This window comes from Vidua macroura, chromosome 5 (genome assembly GCF_024509145.1).
Source record: "Vidua macroura isolate BioBank_ID:100142 chromosome 5, ASM2450914v1, whole genome shotgun sequence".
NCBI classification, from domain to species: Eukaryota; Metazoa; Chordata; class Aves; order Passeriformes; family Viduidae; genus Vidua; species Vidua macroura.
Window position 1 is genome coordinate 59,849,069 of NC_071575.1, and position 17,425 is coordinate 59,866,493.

Genomic DNA, 17,425 nt, shown 5'->3' on the forward strand with positions numbered 1-17,425 from the left:
AGTAAAGTTGGAATCTAGCATGTTTTTTGTTTTTAACGATGGTAAGCTTGGTAAGCTCATTATTTCTTACAACACCTCTTACTAAAAATGACACAGTGAAGTTAAGGCACTATGATTTTATGCTACAATATTTTATTTAACTGTTAGAAAGGTTTATTCTTTTTTAAAACTCACCAGATTTGTACTTCCTGAAAACAAACAATTAAAAAAAAAAAAAAGGAAACAACCCCAGTATTTCCCCTATTTTCTCAGGCATTTTGATAGCAACCAATCATCATCCCAAACTCCTAATTTAGATACAAAAAAAAAGTGAATAAAATTGCTGAGCCACATGTAGACAGCAAAAGCTCACAAGCCAAGCATATATATAGCAGCAGCTACGTGGGAGGCCCAATGAGGTAACCGTAGCGACTCCTTTGGTTAATGCAGAAGTGCATAAATTCTGCCTAATCTTCAGACAAGCAAAGACAAGGCTAGAAAGGCTTTGTTTAAAGCACTACCAATGTGCAGCAAAATCTGAAATACTAACTTCATTTTCCTGAGATTCTGAGCTCTCTCTGAACCTGCAGAAATAAAAAGCTGCTTCCTCAGCAGCAGTAGTTCTAGGTTTGTTTTTTGTTTAATTTTGAATGTTGTCCTCTGATTCTCTGAAAAAAGTATTTCATGCTCTGAAGGATATCAGCCTTTCCATGCAAAACAGAGCCCTGTCAGGTGTAGGATGCCTGCAGCCCCACCTGTTTACCAGGAAGAACACAAGGTTACACCTTCCAGCAGACACCAGAGGAGACTTTGCCACTGCCAACTGATGGCATCAAGTTGAGAGAAAAGCAACCAAACCAACTTTCTTGTGTAACTGATATAAACCTTCCCAATGTTTGATCTGGCAGATGAACACACAAAGTGCTTTGAATCTATACGGCAGTGATCCCTTGCCATTAGAACCACAATTTTGTACCCAAGTTCCCAGAATGACTTAATCTTATTATGTAGTCCTATCAACTCTCGAGCGACTTTCAAAATTTTAGGGGAGGGAGTTTCTAGATAAATTTGCTCCCCTTAACAGCACAAGACTGAAGTTGCTGCAAAATACTGTGTTATTACACTGGTGTTCTTGACCTAAAACCCAACCCCAGATATTTCTTCAGGCCTTGCCCCTGTCAACATCTGCATTTACTTTCTTTCTATCTACATTCAGTCTACTACACTCTTTCTAAACTATCGGTAAAGTTAGTCAACAACTCTTCAGTGCTATGTGATTCAAATCCAATATGAACAGGATTACAGATAGCACAGTTAGGATTTACTCCCATCATAGCTGTGCTGGCATTAACAATTTCAGAAAAACTTACTACTGTAACCACAAGATGCAAATTGTAAGACACAAGGCAATGGTACCACAAAAACATCAACAAAGGCAAAAGACAAAATGTAGGAAAGTGTATTTTGCATTAATCTGGTTACTACCATTGCTTTGACTAAACATTGAAGACTTCAAAACTAAGGAATACTAACAAGACCTACTAAAATGGGAAATGCTAACTATGTGGTAATGAAAATATATTCCTAGAAGGCAGAGTTCAGGAATGCAAATACACCTTACCTGCACAAGCTGTAAAAGATAATGAAGAACATCATCATCATCTAAACTTTCCAGTTTTTGAACTGCCATTGCTCGGACATTTTCATCTGAAAAGTTACAGTCCAGAAGTTGCATTGTGAGTCCAACATCTAAAGTGCTCTGATCCCAAGCTTCTTTTTTAGCTAGCAACTGGTACGTTTTGGCCACTATTTCTTGTTGACCCCATTTCACAGAACTAAGCAGCTTAGGATATGCCTTGGGGTGCTTTATACTCTCATATCTAAAGTGCCACAACAGTTCTTTGTCCTCAGGAGAAAGTGGATTAAGTGGGTCAGTTGCTATGATCTCTTCAAGTTGCTTGCGAAGCTGGTTGGGCATTTCAGCTCGAGTCCTGTCCCCCTGGAGGTCTGATGATATCCTGTGCTTGGGCAAGGCAATTGGGTGACAATATTTGTCCAGTACAATAGAGATAGCCATTGAGTTTTCTTTATCCGGGTTAGTTGCTGATGTGAGTTTGTCTGCATTTATACTTCCTTGTTCTTCCCCTTTACCTGGAATTTTCCACATATGGAGCACATACTCCCCACTTCGTAGCAAGAAACGGTGATCTATCAACAAAAGATTTACATAATAGAGAAGCTGGGTTTTGCATTTTGCATCAGAGTTGGAGGATTCATGTGACTGAAGGTTTGTCTTTGCAGATGGTCCCATATACTGTGCTTTGCCACAGTATATCTGAAGATTCAGAAGTGCTCCTTTAGGCAAATCCTTGATTTTGATATCAAATTCCAACCAAATATTCCACAGAACCTCCTCAGTAAAAGGCTTTGACGAAGTTCTTCTCTGTGAAAGTAGCTGCTGCCCATGTTGAATGTTAGCCTCTACAAACACAGTAAGATCAGTATTTCTCGGTAAAACTGGAATATCAATGCCAATTATTTTCACTCTAAATTTCCTATTACAATCCCACAAAGAGATAGTGAAGACTCTTTCATGATCTTTTCCATCTATTGTCAATTGTTCGTGATACCCTGTAACTCCTGTACAGTCATCCACCAAGGGCCATTCTTCCTTCTGAACCTCATCTTCATTCGGGTCCGGGGGATTGTCAAGGACAAGGTGGATTTCTTCCCCATTCTTAAGGCACTGTCTTATCCAGTGAAAATCTTTGATTGGTGTCTCTCCAGTAATGTACTCATCTCTGCCACAAATCCTGAGAACAAAATCCAGTTCACTATGATCTTCAGGAATGTCCATCAAAGACTTTTTCTTTGCCATTTTTGTGAAAAAACTGTGGAGAATCATATCTGGAGTGTCATCTATTGACACTTTAATTTTCTGACTAGTTGTTCCTCTATGTATGATTATGAAAATATTATTATTAGTGATCTTTTTAAATAAATATTCTGGGAGTGGTTTAGATGTAGTCCATGGGTGCATAGCATATAATTTAGGATCTCTGCAGGCTACCTCTATCATTCGTGGAGTGACTAATCTGCGTCGGGTAAATTCTAGTTCATCATCATGCACATTGCTTACATCAGTGACATCATAACCAATCAAATCATTAAGTTGCTGCTGAAATTCCTGAACTTCTTCTGATGGTTTTTGTTTCTGGACAACATAGATCTTGCCTACCTTTTTCTGTAACACCTTCCAGTACAGTATGCAGTCCAATGTCTGTAATACTTGATGTTTATCATAAATTTCATACCATTGCCCTTTCTTCTGATACTGCAGAATAAACTGATCGGGGGTGAATGCATGGTAGAAGTCTGTGGTTTGACTTGTCTCTATTGCACGCATCCAAATCTGTGCCTTCATTTGCTCAACCGTACAGTTGCCAGCTATTTCGAGTAACATAATTTCTGGTGCTTTTGTATGTTTATTGCTTGTAGGTAAAATGAACTCAATGGATATCAGTTCCATTGATGAAAAGCTATTTGATGTACAATGAGGTTTCATTCTTCTCCTCCTTCGTTTGTTTTCGTCTCTCATAACAACGGGCTGTTCATGATCCCCCAACTCCATGCCAGAAGGAATCTAGCAAAACATACAATTACTTCATTACTTTCTCATTTACATTTATCTTTACTCTTACTTTTTAACTTTTCAGATACATTTTTTATATTTCCACTTCTCCTTAATTTCTGGTCACAAATACTTGATTTACATGAACCATTTCAGATGTAATCTATTCAATTCAATACCAAATATAAATAAAAAACCTCCAACCAACTCTCCAGTGATTAAGTAATTAAAATAGAGGTTTTAAACATCCTGCCCAGGTTTTACTGAGGATAAGCAGTTTGAATGTGCGATCTCCATATGGATTAGTTCTTGCTTCTATTTGATCAAGCACTGATTCTTCTGCTGTCTCTTCTGTTTTGATGCTGCTAATGTTAACATACATGGGTTTTCATAGAAATTAAAACACACACTTCTGTATATGAATAGAATGCAGTCCCACTAGAATGAGCTCCAGGAATGGCAGAAAGTAACAAAACAAGCAATTTATTTGCAGTCTGGACAGACATGAGCCTATTCCCAGTTTTCTCTGCCTCTTTTTAGTGATGAGGAATCAGGACTTCAACCTAACAAAAAGCTCTTAGGATGCAAAAGTCAGGGACTATTTCTGAAGATATATTTAACATGCATCTAAACTCAAGATGAGTGTCCTTAGATGTTCTTCTTTAAAATAAATCAATTCACCAGACTGACAGTATCCATCCATTTTCAAAGGACACACTGCCAATATAAACTATTAGTTTGTTACAAAAGAAAAATCTCCCAAGCTGATGATGATTTATTACCCTATACATCAAATCACACCTAAAACACCAGTAAAACAATATTAAACACAAGTAGCCTACCTTATCAGCATTCAGTAAACAAAAAATATTGCTTCTCAGTTAATCTCCATTGACCAATATTGAAGTGGAAATTACTCAGTGCTGATTGAGTGTACTCGCACAAGCCAAGTTAAAGCAACATACTGAACTTCTTTTCCAAGCAACACTTTCTACACATAAAATCCTAACTGCTGGAGAAAAGTAAAGCCAGTGTAACGATGCCTTAGCAGATACTAAAAGAAGCAGATAAAAATATAAAAGATTAAATTCAAACAACAGAGCATGCTAACTAAAATTCTTCTGCGTTCCAGAAAGCAGCGACTGTGGACACACCACCTCTGTAACTGACAAAGTACAAGGAAATATTACCTGCTTATAAAACCAAGGCTCAATTGCTGAAGATTATTCATTAGTTTAATTTTTGTAGTTCCTATTTTTTTAAAGGAAGATCATTCATACAAAAGATTTCTTTGTTTAAGCTGTTCTGCTTTTCTTGCTTGATCTCATACCCAGATGCAAAGGAAGTGCTGCTCTTACCAGGAAGGAAGTTTTAACCAAGTTGATTATACATATGATTGCTCATTTTAAAAGAAGTCAGAATGCTTTTCCTGTTACAACAGTAAAAACACACCAACAGTACATAAATTTAACACACACGTATAGGAGACATGTTTAGAACCTTTTAAGAATAGCAAAGAATAATCTGGGCGATAAATTTAATTAATTCAAATAAGATATTTAAACCAAATATATTTTTAAGCTACTACCTCCCAAAAGAATTAAATACAAATAGTAGATAAAATGCAACTAAATATGCAATGTTGCATTGTTTTTATTTGCATGGTGATAGCCATTTGAGGACTCCCAACTTAAATTCACTAGAGATTTTTAAGCCAGTCTCCATACAGGCATCTCATAGAGATTGTATATGCCAAGGATCTTGCATGGTAACCTCAGCAGCAGAACTACTGGGCAGCCTTATCCCAAATATCTTTAACTCATTCATTTATGATTACAAACACACAGTGAAATACACTACAAATGATCACTTTAGATTCAGAAAGAAATTAAACCAGAGACTTTCAACCCTAATTCTTGTGGTTAACTACAACCTGAGGTGCTGTTCTTTTACTAAAAAAAATAATCCCCACAGAAAAAAAAAAAATTATAGAAAACATGTACAAAACAGAAAGAAAAGACAGAAAACCGTCTAATTTCATCCTTTTTCCTTATGACTTTTCCAGTGAAATACTGATCTTTTAAAGAGCAACAGGCAGTACAAATCCTACAGTGGTAGATATCATGCAAAAATGATGAGACTTAAAAAGGAGGAAAAAAATATGAAACAACTGGTAGGTTGTCTACCTACAGTGAAGCGCCTTTTTTTTAATACATTCATGTTTCCTATTTATACAACACATTTTTATAAAAATGTGAAAAATAACCCCTCCCTCTGTACTGGCAAAAAAATCTGACAGTATCTTACCTGCCTCCAACATGCCAAGGTTGATTAACACTCTGCCAAGATTAAAAAGCAGAAAATACCCTCCACCACTGACACAGCTCTTCTCTCTTTGAGCATCATTCTGCTTGTCAGACAAGATCTTTTATTTTAGAGGTTATTTTTCTCAGGAGTCAGTTTGGGGGAAACACACTCTGTCCCAGATGCCTCTATCTTTTAAAGCCAGTATTTGAATTTTCTTAAGGTAGTGGTGAAGTTACCCTGAACATTTTGTTACTGACATGAAATCTACCCATCTTGGCCAAGACACCTCCAAAACTCATCCTCCACCCACATTCAACCTGTCAGCATTCATCACAGCCACAGCCTTTGTGGCATCACAGCACTACACACTGCGCTCTTCTCTCATCTCAATTCTAAAATACAATGTAGTCATATATTTCTCTTCATTTAGACATAAGCAACTAGCATTAAGGTTTTTTTCATGCCAACAAGCTATATAGATTTTTTGCAGAGTCCTTCCTCTAAAAGTCATTGTGCTGCCCCATTAACTAAACCTGGAGTCACTTCAGTTTCATTGGGTTCTGCAGATCTAGGAAAGCTTCCTGGTTTAAAATGTCCTCAGCCTGCTCCTTGAGTCATGGACTTATGGATTAATTCTTCAAACATATATACATACAAACAGCTCTTCTACCACTACTCCATAGATCAACACCATCAAGACAAGCAAAGGCAGCATCTCTCTGTCATGGAGCAGAGAACTAACCTGTACATTTCTCAGTGAATGCAGTTGTTTCACACTTTCATCCACTTATAAAGGCAGGTAGAGCAACATTTCTGTGGGTTCAGATATCCCCCCACAAACTGCATCAGACACAACACAAAATGCATGGGACTTCTGTAGCTGCCTTGCCCATACAAGGCTGTCTTTTGTCCTGCATTTATCTGGGCTTTTATCTGACCTGTCATGTCTAGTCCATTCCAACCCAATATCCATCCCCAGTTCTGCGCTGACCCCTTTTCCTCAGCTTCAGAAGCAAGTTCTTGGAGCGACAGTTGTCTCTCATCTGTGTCTGCAATGACGCATTCTTATGGTGACACCAAATTGTATCTATTTCCTGCTAATCCATGTGTCGGCAAAACCATATTTCCTTGCCCACATGAATCATAGAACTATGATGTTTATAATGAAAAATCATTTCATATTAAGTTCCTAAAACCTCTGTCATGCCTAAGCTTTACTTACAGTATTGACACTTCAAAACTCTACTGCAAAAACACCCCAAAAAGGGGGAAAAAATCACTCTGTTTTATTTCTAATTCTACTGAGCCTCATCAACCCTGAATATCCCTGTATTACAAGAACTGTCCTACACTGGTCTAAAAATCCTGATGGGGTCCAATGGAGAAGGAAAAGATGGGCCTGTAAAAGGTAACCAAGACAAGCAGTCTTTGTCTCCAGTTGTGTTCCTATCTCATCACGCAGGTCAGCAATCTGATCATAACAAAACTAGCAAAAAAATTGGTTAATTTTCATCTGGATCAGTTCCTTTATCAGTGACTCAGCACTTGCAGGAGTGGTTGGGAAGTGAGGGAAGAGAAGGAAAGGGAATGGAGCCAGTACAGTTAAGCATAACTGAGACTGAAACATGATTCACAGCAGGATTAGAAGAGACACTAATGAGTAAAGTCATTAAATTATGTGAAAAAACTGGCTGAAAGGTACTTCAAAAAGACAATGTGGTATTACCATGCATTACTTGTTTGGCTACAAAAAATTTAGGATAGCTGTCAATCTTGACTGCTCTGTTAGGACTATGTTAGAATTCTACCAGTTACTATTGTACTTATTCTATATTAGCTCCTGCTTTTGTTTTAATCCATCGCGTGAAAACCTTATTTCAAAATTATTCTTTTCACTTTAGTGTGAACTCCTTCCCAGACAACTTAATTTTCAAGAAAATAAGCACTCTCTACCAGAGTAAGAATTACCTTGTGCATGCATTATGTAAATACAACACTAAAGCTTACATTCACAGTTCTAGACAAAATTTACTTGAAAGATAAATTTAAAAAAACAAAATTACTATGACAAGACTCAAGGTTTTCCAAGCAGCATACTACATCTACTTGCCCACACTGTTATGTAGTAGGAAATGACTTTCCACTTGCTGGACAGGAATACATCTTCCCTACACCTGCAGTGATCTAGTGCTGAACTTCACAGGTAAGATACAACACTAACACAACACAACAACAAAATACCACTTGACTCAGTTGCTTCATCAGATCCTCTAATAACTACTAGCTCGAATGGGAAATAAATCAGTGCAGGTTCCCATTAGCAAGTTAACTTTACAGGTAATGCAGCCACATTCCTCCTCAAAAGTATGTGAACCAGCAGATACAGCTTGGTTGAGAGGTTGGGGAGTCAATCAGACTGCTATTACAGCTGTAGCATTTTCAGGATGCTCTGCTTTCACCACATTTAGATTCTATATGAGTTATCTATTTGGGGCTCCTGGAACAAACAGTAACATCTAGCCGATTCTGTAAATTTAGATAAGAATTTCGGCAAAGTTCTAGTTCACTGGGGTTACACAAGTGATGTAGCAGTAATCTCAAAGTAATCCACCTTGGAACCAAGGTTTAAAACTTCGCAGAGTTTTAAAACCCAGAGATCGCTGCTATTGCTCCTGCCCGGACACATTCGCTACTTAAACACTGCCTGTCAACTTGGACCCGGTTTTCCAACACTAATTGTTAACAGCGTGATCTAATCTGCACCAGCAACCAACTCCCGAATGCCCTCAGCTATTCTTTCAGAGGAATTGTCGTGTGGAAAGGTTTCATGGTCCACATGTATCAGACAGACACAAGAAATTTGTTGGATGAGGAAATAGTTACTGTTTAAAAGTATGAGGAAATAGTTATTGTTTAAAAGCCGTGTTGTAGCAGAGCTGACTCACAGATCTCAAGACTCGAGAGAACTGTCTACTGTTATCCTTCACTTCGCATTGTTTCATTCAACGTTCCAACAGCTTTCTCAGCGGGTTTGGCATCAAACTCGTTAACTCCTGTTCGAGCCATGACGTGAGGCGGGACCAAGGCCGCGAGAGACCGGACAGCACGGGGGGCTCAGCAGTGCCGGCTGCGGCGGGGACCGCGGGGCGCCCCCGGCCAGCCGCACACCCCTGCGGGAAGGGGCTCTGCGCACGGGAGGCGGAGGGAGCAGCGGGCCGGGGCCGGGGGCCGCCTCCCTCCCTTCTTCCCTCCCGCCCCCGGCCCACCGCCCGGGCCCAGAGATGGCGGCCGGCGCCGCCCGCGGGAGGGCGAACCTCGCCGCGCCCGCCCCGCCGGGGCTGCCGGGGCCGGGGGCGCCCTGCGGCGGGCGCGGGGTTGGCGCGGGTCCGCCCGCGGCCGGCGCGGGGAGCGGAGCCGCGCCACCACCTGCGAGCTCGGGCCTCGGCAGCGCCGGCCCGGGGCGGGATCCGCCGCGACCCCCGCTGCCCCCGGCAAGGAGGTACTCACCGCAGCGGCGGCCCCGGCACCGGCACTGGCTCCGGCTCCGGACAGGTGTTTCCCTCAGAAAGAAGCGGCGCGGGCCGGGGGCCGGCGGGGAGGCTCCATAGCCGGCGGCAGAGGCAGCTCCGGAGCCGCCGCCAATCACACGCCGGGCGAAAAGGGAACCGGCTGCGCGGCCTCCCCGCCCCGCCCGGCCCCGCCGCGGCCTCGGGCGCCCGGGCCCGGCCCCGGCCCGGCCGCATCAGCCGGAGCGCACAGACCCTCTGCTGGGGTGAAAGCACTACAGCTGCGGTGAGGCTTAGTCGCCAGCACAAGGCACGCAGGACCGGGACGTGTCCTGGTGTCAGCACCGGCAGCAAAAGCTCCCTTGGCGCAGATTCCTGAGGTGTTCCTTGCCCAGGGCCCCACAGCCGGCTTGCCCATGGCACTCCTGCAGCGACCCCCGCCTGCCCGGCCAGACCTGACAGCTCCTTCAGCCCCACACCTCAGGGCAGGGACAAATTAGATTGTCTAAACTGCCCTTAAAAACCCCTGGAGATGGCAACCTACTTCAGCATGGTGGTCTCCTGTTTAGCAAAGATTTTCATGCTGTCTGATTAAAATTCTTCTCCTACAGACATAGCATCTTGCTCGTCTTATTCCTGTTATTCAGTTTGGGGGTTTTCTTCATCTGTCCCCTCCAGCTACTTTGTTGTTTGAATTTGCTGTGTTAACTGTTTTTCTACTATTTTTCCATCTCCAGACGGGCAGTCCTCGATCTCCCTTTTTAGGTCATGTTCCTTAGACCTCCTGTGATTCCTGTAGCTCGCCTCCGGGTTCCTGCCAATTGGGCCACATTGGTTTTGGAAAGCACTGCTCAAAACTGGACATAGTAGTATTCCAGCTAAGGCCTTGCCAAAGCTGCCCACAGCAGGAGGATTAATTCATCAGCCTTACGGTGCCAGACTCCAACTGCAGCTCAGGCATAACCATTCACATGCAATTCAAACAAACAAACAAACAACTCCCCCTCACCACTCTTTCCCCATTCAGGCTGCTGTCTGTTTGGCTCTGAATGGAGCTGAGTGTTTCTGTCTCCACAGCTCTTGTTCAGACTGAACAGCAAAACTCTTTCCATTATTATGTTGAGACATTTTTTTGACCCAGATCTTGCAGTGAGATTCACAGGTGAACTGTGTATGGCACAGAGTACACACACTTGCCCTGAAAACTATTCTGACATAAGGTTACATCTTCAGGGAACACTTTACAAGACCATAAGTTGCCACAAAGACTTTAAAAATTATTATGATTTTTCTAGGTACACATTCTTAACTTCCATAGAAAGGAAATATCAGAAGGAAGTAACTAGTATGTTACATGTACAGATGCTATTATAAAAAGTTGGATAATTGTTATTGTAGCATGGATGGATTCTTTTGACTAAAAAAATCATTTGCATGGTGTTAAGAATCATACCAGCCTGAAGCAGAAAAGAGAAATTTCTGTTTCAAAATGAATATACATTACAATGAACTGTGTCTGTAAGGGATCATAATAGCTGTACTGGCCTCAAGTTCCTTTTTATGTGAAAGCAAAGCAAAAACCTTCAACAACTTCCATGTGATGTGTGTGCAGCATAGGGGAAACACAGTGAACACTCACTTCATGCTTGGTTTTGCCTAGTACAATGGGTAATATCTGTCAAAGCAGTTCAGCTTTGCATCGCATTACTGAATGCTTTAAAAGACATTTAAAAGCCTTATCAAAATAGGAAGTCTTTTTTTTTGTTGTTGTTTTTGGCTGGATCCCCAGATGGATCACTCCAGGAACACAAGTGTAGCCAGTTTGGCAACTAATCCTGTTAAAATCCGTGGACTTTATTTGGGGATGCACAAACATATGGAGATTTGAGCAGCTGAATAAAAAGACTGTCATTTGTCAAAAGACAATTATAGAGGGGATAATTTACAGCCAGAGCAAATGACATGTATTGTGTTGATTTCAGCCAGAATTGTATAACATTTTTAAAGTAGCTATAAGTCAATGTAGTGTTATTTGCAATGAAAGAATAAATTATTTTATTTATTATATTTGAGAAAGGTTGGTAAACTGAAAATCTTGCTCTCTTCAGGATTTTGTATGTTAATGAAATATTACATTTTTGCAGTTAATCTTCAGCTCATCTATATACAGCTTATTTTCTTTATTGCTTCTTTTGGCAAATCAAGTAATACAAACTTTCCTGTAGGTGAGAATGCTCTTCTTATAGGTTGTATATTCTTTAGAAATAAACATTTGAACATTATTTTATTCCTGTTAATTTCTATATGTGACTTAAACCCTTTCCCATAAATTATCGTTTGGTTTGTTGGTTGTTTTTTTTAGTCAAGAACAGCCTGCACAATAAATTGAAATGCATATTTTACCATATCAAAAACAGAACTTTAAAACTGTCAGGAATACCATAGCTTAATGAAGAAAGGTGAAGAATGCAATTTGATATTTAAATGAAGCTGATTTAATCAAAATTAGTCATGCAAAGAAGCAATCATTTTGCTAATATAATCTTGTAGGGTGCAGTCAAAATGCAATTATTTCCTTTCTCTACCAGCTGTAATAAAAATATGACAAGAAATTGCTGTCATGATTTTAAATGGGAGTTTTGGAGTTGAAAAAATGTAAGATGGTATCTTTTGTGTCCTCTGCACAGTCAAACATCAGTTTTTATGTCGTTTAGTGGAGAAACAGTGATAAAGAATAACAGCCACATTAAATGCTCAGCAACAACTTTATGTACTGACACATGTTGGATGTAAATGTTCTGTTATCATTGACAAATTGGATTCATTGCAATTTAGGAAATAGTATCTAATACTTCATGTTGGTTTTTATTTTCTATATTGCCAGCAGAGAAAAAAAAAATTAAATGCAGAAGCTTTGTAGGCCTTGTAACAACAAAGTCAAAGCCTACTTGCCTAAATTCAGCAATAGCTACATTCAGTTTTTTAATTGCTTCTCTATGTAAAGAAAATGAAAAAACTCCATTGTATGATACATTGTCCATCCTGATGGAATGATAGGTAGCCTTCTCCTTTCTTGGAGAATTTATAAGCTGGAATTTTCTAATTGTGTTGTAAACTCTTTGTGTTGCATTCAGGGGAGGATTTAAAAGAAATTGACAGAATCCCTTTATTTTACAGCTCTGCTGTGAAAATGGATCATACAAATATGTGATCAGTTGTATTAACATCATTGTCATTGATTTGTCGATATGCACAATCACATGGTAACTTTGGTATCAAAAATAAGCTTTTCTTCTTGCTATAACTTGCCAACAAGCAGAGGAGGAGTGAGCTGAATTTTAGTTTGGCTTTTGCATCATGTTCTAGGTATGGTAGCTGTTTGTGAAAGGGATGTAACTGACAGATAAGTGTTGCCTGCAGATCTGTCCTCCATTCACAGCTTTATGTCATGGGAAAGGCAGCTCTACTGATGCTGGTTCTGGGTCATTGCCTGGGGAAGCTGGAGAATGCTTTGGGGAAATAGGGGGATCCAGAAGAGCAAATTAAGGAGGGGGTTCGTCTTCATCCCTCTGTAGGCAGTTAAGTCCTCTCTGAGATGTCTCCTACGTGAACTTGGTTCCCAGCTAGAAGCTTGGTCCAGGGGAATCTTTTAAGATCTGCCAGGCATGAAAGAAGCCTTGTGGCCTGATCCAGAAATGATTGCTGTAAACGTCTATAGGCAGAGCAGAGTCAGGAAATCTCTAACAAGGAAAAGATGAGTCTTTCCTATCTCTTCCCCATCTTCTCCAAGAAATACCCACTCTTTCCTTTCCTCCTAATAGACTGGTGCTCCTGGTGATTGAGATTTTGCACAAAATCCCTCACTTCAAACAGTTTAAGCTTGCAAACAGGAAACAGCAGGTGTTCAGAAGCCTTCTGAGATACATCTGCTGAAGACTTTGTCTCCCATTTTACTGATTTAGGCTGCTATACTTCAGAATAGGTATTTAAAGCACAGGGGTGGGAGTGCAAGCTGTTTCCTCTGTACCACATGCATACACACTTCAGCTGAGATGTAAAATTCACATAATACCTCTTATTGGCTTGAATGCCTTTTTTTTTTGTCTGTTCAGACGTGTATGAGTTTGTCAGAGAGAGATGCAGTCGTTGTGGTAGCAGAGTGTGTGTAAAGAGATCTTTAAGATCACTGGTTATTCTTGAGGGGTGGAGAAACTCCAAAGTTTTTATGGCTGCTGACAGAGGGAGGTCTCAGTATTAGGTGGTGATGCAATATTGCATCATCTTGTGGGACATGACAGAGGAAATGAAAGAGGTCAGAAATAGAAAAATAAAGAATAGGAGTTCCCAATACCAACAATGCCTCTAGTCTAATAGCGTTATATTAAGTGCTCTTTAGTATAAGGTACAGACAAGAATTCCTCTGTCTCTGAAAGTTTCTGACATGGAAGATAATGAGTCTAATTTGCCAATACATTATGAGGTTTCTCTAGACAAGTTCTCTGAACTGTGTTGCTGTGCTGTCTTTCGGTCCTGATATTTATTGCTCTTAATCTTTAAAAATTTTCTCAGCTGTATATTCATTTGTTGGTGCAACCTTTAGTGTGTGAGGAGGTAAACATATTTGCATTACATAGGAGTTATGTAAGGCTAGACTTTTATCAGAGGATTTCTGTATTTTTGTTCTCATAAATGACTAATGTAAAATTATTTCCCTTTAAATTACCTCATTGCCTCTCTCTGTATATTAAAGCAACATATCCTTTAGACAGAAATATGTTTCTTACTAGAGTCTCAGGCGCCCCACAGGCTAATTGATCAGCTGTCATAATACTCAGGAATACTGAAAAGATATTTAAGGAGATCTATTTGTTCCACGGAGTTTAGTTGAATACAAAATTGGCTACAAAGAAAGCTCCTTCCCAGCCTGGTCTTTTCTGGAAATATACCCTTAATCTTCTCCAACAGCTTTAAACTTAGACAGGTGGCCTTAGCAGAGTGTCCAGATCACCACATCTGAGGGGATTTTGGGGACTGAATAACAGGATTTCATTCCAAAATGCTGAATCCCTTGTACAGGAAGCCTGCGGGCAGGTCTGTTTCAGGAGGAGGCTGGGGATCCTATCTGGGAATCCTGTTGGGGTGCTGGGTTCACATCTGTGACAACACTCCATACACTGGAGATGGTACCTCATCATAGGGTAGCTTTGCTAGATAAATACCTGTCCTTGGATTCTGGGTTTACAGACAAATCAAAGCCTGGCCAGCCAGCACCACCATGATAAGTAAAAGCCACTTTCAGTCCTAGAACTTTGTATATTTGCTTCCTAGAAAGAAAGCTGAGAAAAGCTGTGAACCAAACTTCCACATGGGAAGCATCAACCCTTACACACAAAATGAGAACAGCATTATGCTGTGGATATTAGTGCTTCCTCATGTGTCAGTCTGGTCTCTATAGATGGCTGTCCATTTTCTATGTCAGCCAGAGGTGGTTAAAGACAAACATGGAAACACAGCCCAGATAAAACAGCTGGTAATGCCAGACATCCCATGTATTTTAGTATTCCCTGAGTTACCATCACAAATATTGCATTATCTATAAAATGTATATTTTCCTGCTAGCAGTGGAAAGCCAGGCATCTCCAGCAAAGTTTTCCAAAGCCTCTTCAGTATTTCACAGTTTAAAGCCTGAGCTGTTCAGCAGGTGAGGACATAGTAACTAAGCCCAGTTTGGGTGGGACATATCCCAGTCATTTGTGGAAGGCAGTAACTGCTGCAAAGTGCTGGTCAGAGCCTGCTCTTCACACTCTCCACAAAGTAAGATGTGTCTTATTCTCCCTTGATCTACACTTTGGGTTGCAGTTCTGCACCTCAAAGCTCAAAGGGAATGTAGCAATGTCAGTCTCTGCACCATGACTCAGAGTCATGCTACCTCACGTATCAGCTGGATACCTGCTACACTACTTAGGTGTGATAGAAACCTTTAATATCTCCTACTTCTGAAGTTAAAATATGTCAGTTGGCCTGATCATGTTTTCCAGGGCATGTAGAACACTGACCCCAAGTATTACGTTGGTCAGGTTAGGCCAGCTTGTCTGCAGCACCTGTGTGGCTGAAAAAAGGCAGGGCATTGAGCTGGATCTCTTTATAGTTGTTCATCTGGCTGTCAGTCAGTGACTGAACAGACATAGCCCACAATAATAATTTCATGAACAACATTCAGAATTTCTTTGATGCATTTCAGAAGCTACTGGAAGTCTTCCTGAATTCACATAATGAGGCAGACATGCAGGAGCCTTGTGTTTCATCCCAGCAGGGAGCAATTGTTCTTCTCTGGGAAGCTGATGTTCTTTCCCAGTATTTTCCCGTTGTGTCTCCAACAATGAAATGTTTTAGCTGAGATGGTGTGATTTTCCTTCTTCAATAGAGTAACCTAGTCCTGGATAGAACAGATGCTGCAGTCTTTCCAAAATGCAACAGTACCCTAAAAGGGTGTGGTAGGTTGCCATAAATAAACGTATAGAGATGAGGGACACATGGGAGGATCCTAGGATAGTATTTCCTTTCTGATCTCAGATGATTTAAAATACTCCAGATTGGCTTTGGACTCTTCCTAGATTCCATTAAAGAGAAGAAAGTAAAATAAATGTGTAGAAGGTCCTGCTATATCCAGAGGAAGAGGACAAGACCACACCATAGAGGAATTATTGGTATTAGGGATGTGTAACAAACCCAAATGAATGAGTGACTTTGAAGACTGCATTTTGAAAATCCCTCCAGAACAGTGATTACAAAATGCTACATCGCAGAGCTTGTTTTAGGCAGAGAAGTTGCTGGTATTGGGATAGCAGGCACTGCCCCTGAGGAGTGGCTGCAGATGTGGTGGGACACTGGTCCTTATGAATGAGGATCAATGCTACAGAGCTTCTCTGCGAAAGGGTGACCTGCTGGCACAGGACTACATGGTCCCTTGGGCTCCAACACCTGTGAATGGGGCTTCTTAGATTTCTATGAAAAAGTGAAGCCCAGAAGAGTTTAGTGACTGCTGTCTTGACAGGCTGAGCACTGGAGGTGGCAACCACACCTGGAATCTTACTTTTCATTGTTTTTGCCTCTGTTTCAAGTAATTGGCATCACAATGGTTGTAGATGAAATGGACATTTGAAAAGGTGTTGCTGGGAGTTTCGGAGTTAAGTGTTTGCACCCAGGAGGTTGCCAATGAGGGGGAGCAACCCAGAAGACCGTGGCTTGACTGTTCAGTACATGAATTGACTGGGCATGTTAAAAGCTCAGGAAAGAACAGTGTTGGCTGAGTTAAGTCAGTTTCACCTGGACAAACAGCAAGATATTCAGAGCAGTGTCCCTCTGCTAAGAGTGAAAGCACATCAAAAGCTGATTGATCTGAAATCCAAGATTTAGCTTGTGAGATGCTCTGGTATTGTGGGTATTCTCAGCTCAGTCAGAGAGAAAGAGAAAGGTTTTCTAACCAGGCGAGAGCCTGGGAAGCAGTTGGGAAAGAATGTAAATAATTCTCTAATCTATCTTGTTATTCACATTGTTTATAGATATGTTCTGCTACTGTGCGTCATTCACTGCACACCAATGGTGTGAGATGTTTTTACTCTACGACCAATGAAATTAGTCTTCTCAATGCTCTCTATATATAGAGTGGTACATTTGAAATAAATCAGAGTTCATTTGCTTAGCCTTCTGATCTGGAGTTCTCTGTTCCCATCCTGCTCAACAGCGTCATGGTATCATGAACTAACCTCATGAGTTACCATGAGTACCATGAACTAACCTCACTGGAACTCATGGTAGATAAAATATATGGAGAACCACGACTATACAATGCATTCTTAACAAAAGAATTATTTAGGTGATGCATGGTCCATTGAGGGGTGCCACAGGAATAAATATATTTTAGAGCTCCAGGTAGTTAAGGGTTGAACAGTGTGGAGCCAAGAACACTGAAGGTCCAGAAAGGATGTGATTTTGTGCACAG

General features: G+C 40.8%; 1 protein-coding gene across 1 annotated transcript in view; it reads right to left on the reverse strand.

Annotated features, from left to right (window-relative positions):
- PIK3CG (phosphatidylinositol-4,5-bisphosphate 3-kinase catalytic subunit gamma) overlaps positions 1 to 9,646 on the reverse strand; it is a 33,097-nt gene extending 23,451 nt beyond the window's left edge. The window contains exons 1-2 of the mRNA XM_053977930.1: positions 9,425 to 9,646; positions 1,601 to 3,622 (exon numbers count right to left, since the gene is read on the reverse strand). Of these exons, the coding sequence (XP_053833905.1) occupies positions 1,601 to 3,610 (2,010 nt within the window). The 5' untranslated portion in view covers positions 3,611 to 3,622; positions 9,425 to 9,646. The remainder of the gene's footprint in view (positions 1 to 1,600; positions 3,623 to 9,424) is intronic.
- Positions 9,647 to 17,425: the final 7,779 nt, after the last annotated feature.